Source organism: Misgurnus anguillicaudatus, chromosome 10 (genome assembly GCF_027580225.2).
Source record: "Misgurnus anguillicaudatus chromosome 10, ASM2758022v2, whole genome shotgun sequence".
Taxonomy (NCBI): Eukaryota; Metazoa; Chordata; class Actinopteri; order Cypriniformes; family Cobitidae; genus Misgurnus; species Misgurnus anguillicaudatus.
In genome coordinates this window covers 26,371,622-26,385,642 of record NC_073346.2, presented here as the reverse complement: position 1 = coordinate 26,385,642, position 14,021 = coordinate 26,371,622, and the positions used below count along the sequence as shown (strand labels likewise).

The following is a 14,021-nucleotide window of genomic DNA, read 5'->3' as shown; positions in this document are numbered from 1 at the left end:
AATGCTGACTAGTAAACTGCTTTGAGTCATAGAAAGGTAACACATGAGAACAATTCTTTAGACATCACTGTGGAGAGAAAGTGAAACAGTAGGCCGGATTGAACACACACAACCACACACACAAAAAGATTTCTAGAAAGAAAATTGTATTTTATTTCCAGATTTTCCTTATTTTTTATCTTGCATTTTTTCCCACAAGGTAAATTCAACATAAAAATTAAAAATAAACAGTGGTACCATGAAAATGTAAAAAAATAATAAAAAATAATGTTTATATAATCATATAATTATTAACAAAGAACATTAATTATTTTAATAAGAACACGATAACGAAAAAGATTATGAAGGTAAGCTGGTCATCTCATGCACCCTCTCATAAACGCACTCTTTTAGAGCGCTAAGAAAAAAAAACAGGAGTTTTAGCCCACTGGGCTTTTTGTATCTAGCTACATGCAAATACATAAAAGAGAACTTCATTTTTAAACATTCTTTCTGGCATAACGTATATTGTACATAGATCCACAGCCTTAACCCCATTGTCTGGTGTAGCAAATAACACAACAAAGAATTCCCTGGGGTTTTCGGGAATATCTATTTAGTGCCACTGTATGCCAGAGTTATAAATCTCACCTTTTTGGAATATACACCTTTTTGTTGCGCCTCTATTTAGGTTAATTCATACTGAATGATATGTGTTCTGGTGTCACGTCTGCACTCTGTATTCAGTCATTCAGTGCCGAGTCTTGAATGATTGTTATTTTATATTTGCACTTCATCCCTTCATTTTCTTCCTCTCATCTGTCTCACACTTACAGCGTTTTGTCACTCTCTTTTTTCAGGTTGATGCAATTAAAAGAAAAGGTCAAAGATCATAGTAATTTTCTTACTGGTGTTGTACAATAAGGTCAACATTGTTGTTTTACGTCAAAACAACTATAGTACTCGTCCTGCGCGAGGGAGTGATGATGGTGGTGGTGGATCCACTGCTGTTCCATGGCGAGTCTCTGAAACTGAATCTCGGCGCTCTGAGCTTGCTGCATCGCCTGGAGCTGGTGAGCTGCAGACATGGACCCACCCAGAGACGAGGACTGGGGCACGTCACGAAAAGGACCACCTGGAGGCGACATGCAGGTAAATGCCAAAATCATTTAACATGTAAACGATTCAATGCAAGACAACAAAACATGCATTACAACTCTTACCAAAGAGTTGCTGTCGAAGCACTTCACTCTCAGTTAGGGAGTGTGCCAGGATAGGGGGCCCAAGAGCTGCCCCGGGGTATGGCAGACGGGCCAGGGGAGACCCTGATGCCAGCGGATCCATTAGGGGGTGTACCCCTCCCGCGGCTGCCACCCAAATACGTAACAAAACAAAAGTGGGAAATTTAATAAGAGTAGCACAGTTTGCCGTTGGCACTGTGTTCACAAACATGCTAGCCTTTGCGGCGTTGCCATTGTTTATGATGCTGACTGGGTAGAAATGTTACAAATCTATGTGTGAACATATTATGAGTATCATGTTCAGGGCGTTGGGTTCCTAAATATTGATTTCAATCTTTCACATGGCCTTTGTGAGTGAATATTAAAGATATAAACAATTTTTTTACAGAATGTTCTTGCCATGTAGGATGATTTAACGTAGAAACAGTAAATCACAAAAAAAGACTAAGCTAGGTCACATGTGGAAGAACAGCTGATATCATATTTAGAGTTGTTGAAACATTTATTACAGTATATGAAGAAAAATAACTTTACTACAGCTAGGGAATTTCCACTACATATGAAATAAAAATTCTCTCAAAACAATAAGAGGGTTGCATCCATTTAGTTGACCATTGTGCAATGCTTTGCTCAAAAGTTGAATAATCAATTGTTCTGTATACGACAACAGCCAGAGGAAGATGACTCTTTCCACAAACTGTGGCCTAATGTCAACAACCAAACAGATTTGGAAATAAGTAAATGTCAAATAAAATGAGAAACTGGACAGCAAATGTTGCATTTTTAAGACACTGTGTCAAGTTAAATATAGTGCATTCTATAAAGTTGTTACGGTCTTTCTAGTTGTTTTTAAACCAGCATAACTAGTTGACTAGTCTTTCGGGGAAACTCACAGAGTAGTTGATTTCGTGTAGCTTCGTACGTACCAAATTTACTTGCATACATACATAAACTTGTGAATCGCTTGGGCTAGATTTACACGGCAAATCTTTATGCCCAATTCCGATTTTTATGCCTGTATATGATTTTTTTTCTTGCATCATCTTTTAAAAGCGACTTGTAGCTGATTTTTGCATTTACACTAAACACTTGGCAAAACAATTCAAGGTGGACATACTAACCCGGAACAGTTTAAACCACAGAGGAAGTTAAATGTCACGATATGCAATGGACACAGACAAAAAATTATACAAGAGTATATAGCTTTATTTCTGTAACAAGACATAAAACTTCAACATTACAGCACTAAGTGGAGCCGTCATCCTCCATTGCGATGCTAAGAAGAGTCATGTGATCGCGGGTAGTGTCCACCCGAGTTGATTCGTCATTTGCCAGCCTCGCATTTTCAATGCCGCATGACATGTCTTGAGATGGGAAACTCCAATCTGTCTGCTTACATTGCGGACATGAATGCATATCCGATTTGTATCAGATTTATTTCCACATATGAATGAGGCCTGAAACCAATCGTAGAATATCGGAATCTATCTGTTTTTTCCTGCTTACAGGTTTGTGGGTCATATTCGATCTGTGCCACATGATGGGGGGAAAAAAAAGCGGAATCGAGTCACTTCAAACATGCAATGTAAATGCGGCCTTGGAGACCCCTCAATCTAACCAAGCGTCATCCAGAGTTACAACAACAGAAATACTAAATCAAAATATTTTTTACATTCATTTTTAGTTGCCAAGCAATGTAGCAATTTGCTGCATTATATAGAACTCCAGGTGCACAAAAAATAATCTTATTGTGTTTGAGTGTAAGCATTTACGTGTTTTTATAGTGAATACCTGTGTCCTGCTGGTGCAGATGAAGGTGAGAGTGAATATGTGAATGCTGGTGATGATGAGGAGTCACGTTCAGCATCTGAAGTCGTCCAAGAGAATCTCCTCCTCCTGTGCCTCCCGCAGGCGCTGTGCCTCCTCCTGATCCTCCTCCACCTGTCCCTGTCCTTTCTCTCTCCCTCTCTCGCTCCCTCTCTGTGGCTGGTATTACTCTCTCCCTCTCCACGCTCCTGGCACGCTCTGTGCTGGGAGGAGTGCGGACAGGGGTGGGATATCGTTCAGAGGGAGGGGCCTGAGTTGGGAGGGGTGGGGGTTGACAAGAAGGGTGTGTATTTGGAAATGTGGAGTGTGGAGAAGGGTGATGAAGAGATGATGCTGTTGGAGGTGGAGGAGGTGGGGGAGGAGGTTGAGGGGGAGCAGCAGGGGCTGCTGGTGTCACCGAAGCTCCGGTAGGAACCTGATGGGTGGGAAGTGAAGCTGGGAGAATAGAAGAGGTTGGTGGGACTGACAGTGGCTGAGGGGCAGGATTGGGATTCCTAGTCGCTGTGGCTAAAGCTTGAGGGGGTGGGGCAGGGGGTGGAGTTGCACCGTAAAGAGCTACCTCACTTCCAGATGCCCCGCCTCCAGTCCCACCCCCCAGCAGCAGGGAGTGTGAGTGTGCGTGTGAGTGCGTGTGTGACAAAGCCAGTGCCGGGTCGGCTAAAACTCCAGCTGTGTAGACACGCTCCTCACTCTTAAACTCAAATCCGGGCTTCATGCGGTCTCTATGAGCTGCTACAGCATGAGGGAATCCCACTCCTCCAAGCCCCGCCCCAGTCAACCCACCAGGACCAGGCCCTGGATGGGTATGGCCTCCCTCCAGCCCACCCCCATACAAAAAGCCAAGAATGGCAGCCGCTGTGGCGGCATCGGGTGGAAGGTGGTGGGGGTGCGCAAGGGCTGGGTTTTGGAATTGGGACAGAAAAAATGAAGGGTGCATATGGGGATGAGCATGTGGGTGAGGGTGGTGGTGGAGGTGGGGGTGATGTGCCTGCGCTCGATTGGCAGTGCCCAACGGAGACATGGCATGGGGACGGGCATATTCACTCAGGGTTCTCAAGGCTGGGGTATCGGGGCCCAAATATGGACCCCCAAGCCCGATTCCCAGAGCACCTTGAGGGCATCCAACAACTCCAGATCCCCCTGTCATGGAAGGGATGAGAAGGGAATGAGGTATAGAATGAGAGAGAGATGGATGCAGAGGATGAGAGTGGTGAAGGGAGTGAGGATGGGAGTGAGGGTGGTGGTGCTGGTGCTGTGGATGAGCAGTGGGATGTGGGGAGTTAACAGAAGAAGAGGAAGATGATGAAGGGTCTAGAAGGATTGATGAAGAGGAAGGAAAGAAGAGTGAAGAGCCTTGGCGTGTGCCTGCAGCTCCTAACCCTGCATTGGTGCCACTCTCCTTTTGCTGAAAACAGAAAAAAAATTAAATTCACTATGTAAACGTATTTAACATTTTAAATAATTTCCATAACTTTTTCAAGGCCTAGAATTCACAAATAAAAAAAAATCCAGGCATGAAAGTTAAAAGTCAAAAAGTCAAGAGTTTTTAAGTTAATGTTAAAACCTGAAACTCTGATTAGCAACTGCATAGCAAGCTCTGGTAATCACCTAGAACCCTCAAGCAATGCAGCTTTGCATAAAAAGTAAAACTTTACTACATTCTCTTTTGCCTCTTATACCTGCAGATGTCTGTCCAGATCTCTTTCTCTCTCCTTTTCTCTCTCTCGTTCCCTCTCTTTCTCTCGCAGGTCTCTTGCACGCTGTTCTACCTCTCTACGAGCACGTTCTATGGCCTCGTTCCTCTTCTTCCAAAGCTTAGAGCCATCAAGTGGGACAAAAAGTACATCACTGCGTGCACAAGAGTTCCCACTGCCCCGGTCAAGAACCCTGTGGAACCTAAATGCAAAATATTACTTGTATTGACATGAATGATAATTGTTAAGTAGAACAATAAAAATTAGAGATTTACATTTTTACATTATGATGGAACCAAGTGATGCTGATTAACTGATGCGTAACTGCTATGATTACTTTTCAGCCCTGAAAGAGCAATAGGAAGTAGGAAACGCAGCGATAATCTCTCAGGTTACACATTAAAGCATAACACAATATTCCAAGATACAGTTCTATGCTAAGAAAAAAGAAACGACTAAACAACTTAAGATAAAAATTGTGTAGTGGATCAACTTTGGGGAATTACAAGGATGCTGGCATGATCACTTATGCTTTACCTTTATCACCTTCATAACTTTGATCCGGTGGTTATAAGTTAAACTTTCATTCATTGATATAATGCAAACGGTTTAAAGTAATGTATTTAAGCCAGTTACATTAAGTAATACCATTTTCTTGCTATTTAAAATCCAAACTGTTTTGGGTAAAGTATGATATCACGTCATGATAGATCTGTTTTTTATTCTCAATTCACATGTTCCTGTTTTATTACATTTCAGATCAACTGGGCACTTGGTCTTACCGAGCTGATTGGCTGGCATGGATTGGAATGTCAACAGGTTTTGGTTCTGGGGATGGGCTTCTGAGAACTATAGGTGGGCTCTCCAACTCTTCTCTCTCTTCTGCTGGCTCCTCCTTTATGACAGGTGCTGGCACAATACCAGAGGATGAATCAGATGTGCTGGGAGTCGGACCAGTGTTGTTATGGCCTGTGTTACTGAGATGGGGTGATACTTTAGAATTTTGAGGAGAGTGCAATTGTGATTGAGTGTTGTTGGGAGTGCTATTGCTGTTGTTGGGAGCATTGTTAGTTGCCAAAGCATTTCCATGGTTATTGTTGCCATGGTAAGAGCTACTGAAAGGGGTATGACTGCTTAAAGTGCTGTGGTAAGAAGTAGGTTTGCAACTTGATGGGCAGGATGTGGGGACACCTGATGCAGGAAGTTGTACAGCGGGACCAGAGGTGGATGGGAAAGGAGTAAACCCTCCCATCTGATTTGTTGAGGGGCTGGGAAGAGGAGACAGTGGGGTTGGTGGAGTTTGATTAGGTGACGAATATGTTGCCTGTCGAGCATGACTACCAGGAATAGATGTGATGGGTGGTGGTGGACCTAGTGAACTAGTAGGGGGAGGAGGTGGTGGAGGAGGGTAAGAAGTTGAAGTGGAATGTCCATGTCCAGAGCCACTTGATGAAGGAGAAAGAGATGGTGGGTGACTGCGATTTGAATGAGTAGAGGATGCAGTGTTTTCTTTTTCTCTCTCTCTGTCTCTGTGTGGGATAGGCAGGGTTGTCTGGCCAGGATAGTGGCTGTGATGTGGAGGTGCTCCAGGATATTCTCGTGGTAGGTTTGGGGCCAATCCAGGTGGACTTGGATAATCCCTGGCAACACCAGAATGTGGAATAGAGGACGAGGTTACTCCAAGTGTTGGGTAGTCCTTTCCCCCTGCAGGGGGGTATTCTCTCAAATAGTGTGGAGGGGGAGGGATGTCTGCAGCATTGGAAGATGCTTGGGTAGTCTGTCCTTGCAGTGTCTGCTGTACATTTGAATCCATAGGAGGGGCATAGTCTCTACTAGGAGGGTTCGTATTTGCGGAGGAAAAAGGAGGATGCCCCGAGTTGTTCTGTGGTGAACTGGCTGGGTCACGATTCACTGTTGTTGAGGCTAAACCAGAAGATGGGGCACCAACAGGTGTTTGGTTGGCATTGCCAGGATAACTGCTACTTCCTGCCTCTCTAACCTGACCTGCTAACTCTCCCCACCTGCCATCTTTGTCTCTTGAAAAAGATCCTCCAACTCCTGTGCTTTCAGGTCCAAACTCTCTGCCCTGAGCTTGAAGCTGCTGGTTTTGCGAAGGAAACTCTCTCCCCCGTTCACGATCTCTGAAACCAGGTACATATTCCCGACCACCTGGTGGTCCAGTGGGCCCATCTCGATTTGATCCCTGTGGGCCACATTCTCTGTTCTGTCCAGGTAACGGGTTCCCAAAATCCCGGCCAGAATTAGAGTTCGTTCCCCCACCACCAGAAGTGCTACCACAGTTGCTACCACTGTTGCTGTTTGCATTGGCACTGGTATTATTAGCAGTAAAGTCTCTGTTTCCAAATTCCCTCCCACCCCTTTCCCGATCAGGTGTGGTGCCATACCTAGGCAGGTAGTCTTTATGTGGGTGGGAATGAGAGTGAGGCAGGTAGGGTGGGTGGGAGGTGTGCCTTGTGGATGAAGGAGAATTGTAGACTGAGGGAAGCTGTTGCTGAACCGGGGGCTGTTGATTTGGATGTGTGTGGTGGTGGTTACCTGGATATCGTACATATCCCCAGTTGCTAGGAGGTCCCCCTGACCAGCTGGTGGGGGTGTAATGGTGAGTGCTGGGAGGTGGAGGTTGCTGGGGAACAGAAGTAGCTTGTGGAAGCAAAGAGGGTGGAGCAGACTTATCACCTTTCTCTGGTTTGTCTGTTTTACTTTCCCCACCTGGAGCATTCTGCCCCACCTCTAGAGGTTTCAGAGCAGGTGGAGGTGGGAGTGTTGGAGCATGACTCACATTTGAATTCCCATGGGAATACTCGACCCCTCCCACACCAGGTTTCCCAGAATGAGAGCCTCCTTTTGAAGAGATGCGGCTGCAGGTGTGCAACGTCTCAGTACCACCAGGCCCTGTGTATTCCAATTTACTTGCAAGTTTAGAATCTAGGGCAAAGTATGACTTTCTGTTGCTACTTGTATCACTTACAGTGTCAACCATTCCACGATGAGATGGATAAAGCGATGATGGGGACTTTAGAGGAGACATATCTCCCTCTACTGCTCCTTCACCGTCTCTCTGATCCACGGCACTGCCATCCTCACCCCTCCCTGATCCTCTCCGATCCTCTGGCACACACTTTGATGCCCCTCCATCTTTGTTTTTATCACTCTGCTTTGGGGAATCTGGAGAGTCTGATTCAGAATCTAAACTGGCTAATGGAGAAGCAGAGAGACTCGGAGAAGAGGATCGATTGTCCTGGTCAATGTCCCGTCCACTGCTTATGCTGCTGCTACTATTGGCTAAACTGCCTCCAGCTGAGCTTCTGCTGCCTTGTGATTGGCCATCCTCATTGTCACTCTCCCTTGACTGAGTGTTGCCTGAAGTTGGGGGCGGGGCTGAAGTTGGAGTGTTAGTTGAAAGGGGTGGGGCTGGGGGATTGGAGGAGGAGTCCTGATGGGACAACCAAATATGCACACAACAAGGTAATTTGTATATGTCGTTTATTTCACAGAACTATACTGAAAATGTTTAATACATCACTACCTGGACTTTTTGTCTTTTGGGCGGGGGCACCAGATCCTCTCCTTCACTTTCTGATGAATCATGGCCTTGAGATCGACGGTTGAAATGCCCAGCAGCCAATTCCTCTCCAGCAGTTCTTTGCTTAATTGTACAATTTTAATCATGCTGTGAGGCAGTTTATATTCAAAATCACAAGTGAATATAAGAACAACCATGAATATCCATACAGTATTTCACAAGTGTAAAATTTAGATTTCAGTTAGTCAACTAGATAAAAACTATTATATAAAAAGACTACAAGAAAGAATAATTTAAGAGAAAAGGCAAACCAAGAGCAAGATTCAAAGAATATACAGTCATAAAGAAAATCTTACTGTTTGCCTTTCATTGCGTTCTGCTCGAGAGGGACTGGGGTGTGGACGTCTACCCCTTCTCTCCTCACTGCCGCCCCTCCTGCGTCCACTACGCGCTGGCATCTGTGGTCATACCCAGCATGAGCAAAGGCGGGAAAAGATGAACAGAAGAATAGAGCATTAAGAGACCCCAAAACAAAACTACAGTGTAAGACCAGAACCAAAAATTACCAAAATTTGAATATCTAGTGATTTGTTCAGATATCAGTGCCCTTTAAAATGTATGATTAAGTGTTTAAAGAAGTAAAGTACTAACACACAATTTTATAAAACAAACCACAGTCTGCACATGGACCAAAGTTAACACTTGATTTTAATATGCAGCGTTGCTCTCACCGATTCTTTGTGGGTTCGGGTCTTCATAACTAGCTCTCTATGTGGTCCATTCCTTCCAGTCAGCCATTACAGAAAGCTGGAACGTGACCACAATTGGTATAGTAAGCCTACAGGCTTCCTACCATTGCACTGAAACGTTGTATCCTGAAGGAAATAGAGTAAATACCACTATGTTCAAAACAACATCATAGTGAACCAAAAAATGACATAATTTAGTGTAATAAATACATCTTTTGTTTTCAGAGCCAATGAATAAGGTCAATTGTAAACGACAATCTATCAACATTCCCATCATATGTATCATCAATACAGTATTTGATGAAAATCAAAGATGTAGTGCTACGTGAGTACGTGATCAAATTTCCAGTACTAATATAAATATTGACTTAATTATAGAATTTACTGTTTCGGTTGCAAACAGTATTATTGCACAGCATCAAAAATTTGTTTATATATATATACTGCTTGGTACTTCAGAGGGTTTGTGGTACTCTGAAGCTGAGCTTCAGTCATCAATGTTGAATGGACCTCTACAAAAATCATCCACTGGAGCCAACATGGGGAGAGAGGCACTGCTCACACCAAAAGATCAACATGCACACAAATAAATACTGCATGTACAGAAATACATACTTCTCAAATATACAAGCACACATAAAAAACACATTTTAATTCACATTTTATGTAAAGAACACATCTTTTTTATGTGTGCATATACTAGACTAAACTAAGCTATAGAGGAGTTTTTTTTTAAGTTTTCTAAAACACAAACCAGCCTCTTTTTCTTGTCCTTTCATCTTTTTTTCATCCATGGTTCCGTTCTCTCATTTCTAGGCATGCTAACAGTGTATTTTACATTTTGAGAAGGGCTAAATTGTTTAGTTCTAGACAAAATGGTCAAAAAAGGTCCATAGCTGTCAATGGGATGGTACCTTTCCAAAAAGTACCATTAGTATCACAAATTATGCTTAAATATTAACTTTTTGGTACCAATTTGTACCCATGAGGTACTAATTATGAACTCTTTAGGTGCAAAGGTGTACTTTTTAAAATGGTACTGCCCTGGTGACAATTAGGGATAATTTTTTGACCCACTTTGTTGAATAATGCTTCAAATAAGGCTTTGTCCACACGAAGCCGGTGCATTCCCTATCCGATCATTTTTTTCCGTTGATCTAAAAAAATAATCCGTAAACACGAAACCACTGAAACCGACTGAAAGCGGTGCAGTATATATGCCGGACCAGTATGGGGCGCTGTAATTCTGCCACAGATATACACTATACACGAAGAAGAAGACTTTGAGCATGCGCATAACCAAAGTATGATGTTGTCCATTATCGCTTGTTGCTCACCACAATTGCATAGAAGCAATAGATTTTGCTACATTTTTAGTAGCTTCTGTAGCACGAACACAATCAAGTAGTCCGCCGTTATTGCTGTTGCTGTTACGTGTGCCGCTTCTGACACGTGATGTGATGACGTTTTTCGCTTCACAAAATATACGGATTGGCTGTACACACAAAACCGCAAGGGTGTCGATTTCAGATTTATCAACTTTAGGACCCGGTTTCAAAAAATAGCGGTTTCACTCTCTCGAAACGCCGGATCCGTGTGGATGAAACGGCAATACGATAACAAATGTATACGTATACAGTGATATCCGTCTCCGTGTGGACAGCCCCTAATAGGGTGACTAGGGCTGGGTATTAGCAAGGGCCTCGCGATACGATACATGTTGCATGATACAATGTATCACGATACTATACAATATGTTGCGGTACATTGCAATACTTTTTTTTTTATAAAAAATAAAAAAAGAGCTGATTTTTTAAAAAAACTTTAAGCCAAAGTGCTTCCACATGTCGGCTTTGAAAGCTGCAGGCGTTTTTAAATTTACTGAGATTTTCTTACTTCCGCTAACTTATACAGCTATTCGGCCAATGTCTCATATTACAGACAACTGGACAGCGACAACTACAGCAGCGGCACACACAGAGGGATTCGTTTTTTTTTTTTTAAATACCGATACTAGAGATCGAAATATCTATATTCTTTTACCACTATGAGTTGCGGTATTGATATTTTTGCACAGCCCTAAGGGTGAAAATATAATATATAATTTAAACAATCCCACAGCCACGTGCAGACACACACTGTAAAAAACATGCAGCATGATGTCAAATCAACATATTTTTTTAAGTTACAGTAACAAAAATATACGTTAAACAATTTCAACTTGATTTTGTAGGTTATGTCAACTTTTCACAAGCCAAAACTTAAAATAGAATTGAATTGAAAAGTTGAAAAGACTTGCAAACCCAATTTTTTTTACAGTGCAATGAAATAATACAATATCCTACAACAACTCGTAATTGAAATCGACATGTAGGCCTCTTTGCATCTTCAAATACTAATCTTACTGAAAACAACATTTGTTTTATACCAGCTGGCTCACAAACTCCAGCATGCATAATAAAAAGAATGCAATATTTAAATGGAGACAAAAAGAGAGTCTGAAGACAATACAACTCCGGCTTTGACATTAATAGTGGGAGGTTAGATAGGAGGTTAAAAGTCACTCCTAAATTTCAAACCAGCTCTTACTATCTCTCTTGCTCTCACATACACACACACTTCCCCCTCACACAACTCATTTATTGTGAATGAGGCTATATATAGCTCACTAACAGACTGGGTGAAATGAGTGAGTGTATTTAGCGCGCCTTTCAAAGCTACAGAATTTACATTTACACCCAAACCACAGAACACAAGAAAAACCACAGTGCTGATAAATGACGACACATAAACAGATTTACAGACTGCAGACATCCAACACACTGAACGCTGAGACCACCATCCTGATCACAATTAATAAAAACCATTTGTAAAACAGAAATTAATGCTAGTACTGAGGTGACACCTTGTGCATACCTCATAAATGTAAAATCAGCATATTTGTCATCCCATTAGTGTGTACACAAGGTAATATATCTAGATGACCAACAAAAAAGGCTGCCAACACTCTGTCTACAGGTGAACCTTCATTCATCAGGAGTCCATTACCAAAATCTTGGATGGGCTCCATGCATACCAAAACCCTTCCAGTGTTCTGCTGCAAACACTTGCATTTAAGCAATCAGCAATACTTTAACTCATACATGCATCTATCAAATATACGCACTAATACACTCGCATAGACACGTATGAACACACATGCAGGCACGATTAGCTGGTTTTGAATGCCATGCTCATGCATAATGCCAAAATGTGGTTTGAGTTGGACAACCGAAAAACGTGCATCACGCCGTTAACTCCGTGCCTCTCCTCCCGGCCACGCACTGCAACGTTTCTTTCTTCTTTTCTTCTGCTTGTTATTGATACGCATAGAGGCTGTGCTCTACTGTACAAACTGCGCGACCTCTGGATTACAGTGCTGAGACAATGCACTGTACATTCAACCCTGACAAGACGGTCGCAGACTCCGGCGTCTAGCCCCCTTTCGGTGTTTTCATCGCATATGAGAAAGATTTGGGATCAGAATGGCGAATGGCATTCTTGTCGAGCTCGCCGGATCGCGTTGCTCCGTGGAATGTGCGCGCTCGAGACCTGCGTGGTTACGCACCCCGATTTAGAATTTGATTTAAAGCCAACCTATGCACGTTTAAGCACAAAGACGGGAACGCGATGGCTACAATGTGAGCTATGAAGAATGAGTAACACATAAGCATCCATTTTCTTACCTATATTATCCAGCGATGCGTATCTCCCTTTCTTTCTTTCTCTCTCTCTCTCCCCGTTTGTACTGTACATTGACCTACACGCGCTCAGACATACAGGGTACGCGATGCACGGAAAGATTTACATTGTTGCGGCTTGGCAAACATCGCAGTGTTTTCTCGCTCTCCAGCCGCTCCCCCTTGAAATCGGCGCAGAAAACGGGGTGCAGCTGAGGACTGTACAAATTGATGCGTACGTTTGATTCTTCCCCACCCCCTTTTCTTTCTGCCCCTCTCCCGTTCCTCTGTCAAGACGACTTGCACTCTTTTGCAGTCTGTAGGGCGCAAATCTCAAAACGGAGGGGCGAGTGAGAGACGCGCGACCGCTCGTGCAAGTCGAGGGTGCGAAGGGGCGTGATTTTGCTTATTATTCTTAAGGGTGGGGGGGGGGGGAGAAAGGTGAGGGAAGACAACGAAAGACTCATATACATTTAAAAATTATAAGATAAGGGTACGTCTTCTTCATTATGGAAATTACCACTTATATAATTGTCGATTGCCGACACTTAACTAGGGAAATTAACCCAGAACTGCTAGTTAATAGGCAGTAATTAGTCTTAATTGTACTACCCTAATGAGGTTTAATGCCACCATTCCTGCAAAATTATGATTTGAAATAGGCAATATCTCTCATTTAAAGCCCATTCGTTTCAAAAGGCCCATTCAATTCCCTTAACCATAATATTCCCCTTGCATAGGCTACAAGAGCTTTCCCAATTTTGCTCTTTGAGACTGCAATGGAGTGACTAGTCAAGCGCTCTCTCAATCTATCTCCTTCAGTCTCTCTCTCCTGCATTTTTTCCTCTCCTTTCGAATAGACCTCTGTCCCGACACCCATTGTGTTGTAACCATAGCAACCAACCCCGCAGAAGTGCGCGTGCGTTGTCATGCCCCCAGTCTGACTGAAAGCGCTCCACCTAGCGGTTGAAGTAGATGGAGGAGAGGGTGCAGAGATTCCTTTACATTGATTTACTGTTGCAGGTGTGAAACAATACAAGCCAAGGTGTTCACTTACAACAGTGTTATGGGTAAGAGTTGGTTACGGCACATTACCAGCATTTCAGAATTCTTCATGGGTATTCATCAATGCACCCTACGGACGTCACACATAGATAAAAAACAGGCTGGCACATTTAAAGGTCTAGCAACACATTAATGCAATTTGAACAAAACAATATTAAAAACTGTCTCTCAAACTCAAGTCTCTGTATACTCACTATTAATTG

At 43.0% G+C, this 14,021-nt stretch overlaps 1 protein-coding gene across 5 annotated transcripts; it reads right to left on the bottom strand.

Annotated features, from left to right (window-relative positions):
• Positions 1-124: 124 nt before the first annotated feature.
• Positions 125-13,614, bottom strand: atn1 (atrophin 1). 5 transcript variants are annotated; one of them, XM_073872258.1, is made up of 9 exons: positions 12,760-13,613; positions 9,017-9,160; positions 8,642-8,743; positions 8,289-8,408; positions 5,524-8,195; positions 4,727-4,943; positions 3,012-4,452; positions 1,203-1,346; positions 125-1,114 (listed from the first exon to the last, which is right to left on the bottom strand). In XM_073872258.1, exons 2-9 carry the CDS (start codon positions 9,041-9,043, stop codon positions 906-908), a joined length of 4,932 nt encoding a protein of 1,643 aa, XP_073728359.1. In that variant the 5' UTR covers positions 9,044-9,160; positions 12,760-13,613; the 3' UTR covers positions 125-905. The 5 variants fall into 5 exon arrangements, with proteins under 5 accessions (XP_073728359.1, XP_073728360.1, XP_073728361.1 ...); XM_073872259.1 differs by lacking the exon at positions 12,760-13,613 and adding an exon at positions 12,306-12,695; XM_055210503.2 differs by having other exon boundaries at positions 975-1,114; positions 1,203-1,354; positions 3,013-4,452.
• Between the last annotated feature and the right edge of the window lie 407 nt (positions 13,615-14,021).

Bases quoted from the DNA above. Each gene is read 5' to 3' on its own strand.
- atn1 (XM_073872258.1), bottom strand. From the start codon at position 9,043: ATGAAGACCCGAACCCACAAAGAATCG. The intron at 8,409-8,641 runs GTAAGATTTTCT...TGTACAATTAAG, and splicing joins AACGCAATGAAAGGCAAACA to CAAAGAACTGCTGGAGAGGA. The intron at 8,196-8,288 runs GTAGTGATGTAT...TTGTCCCATCAG, and splicing joins CCAAAAGACAAAAAGTCCAG to GACTCCTCCTCCAATCCCCC.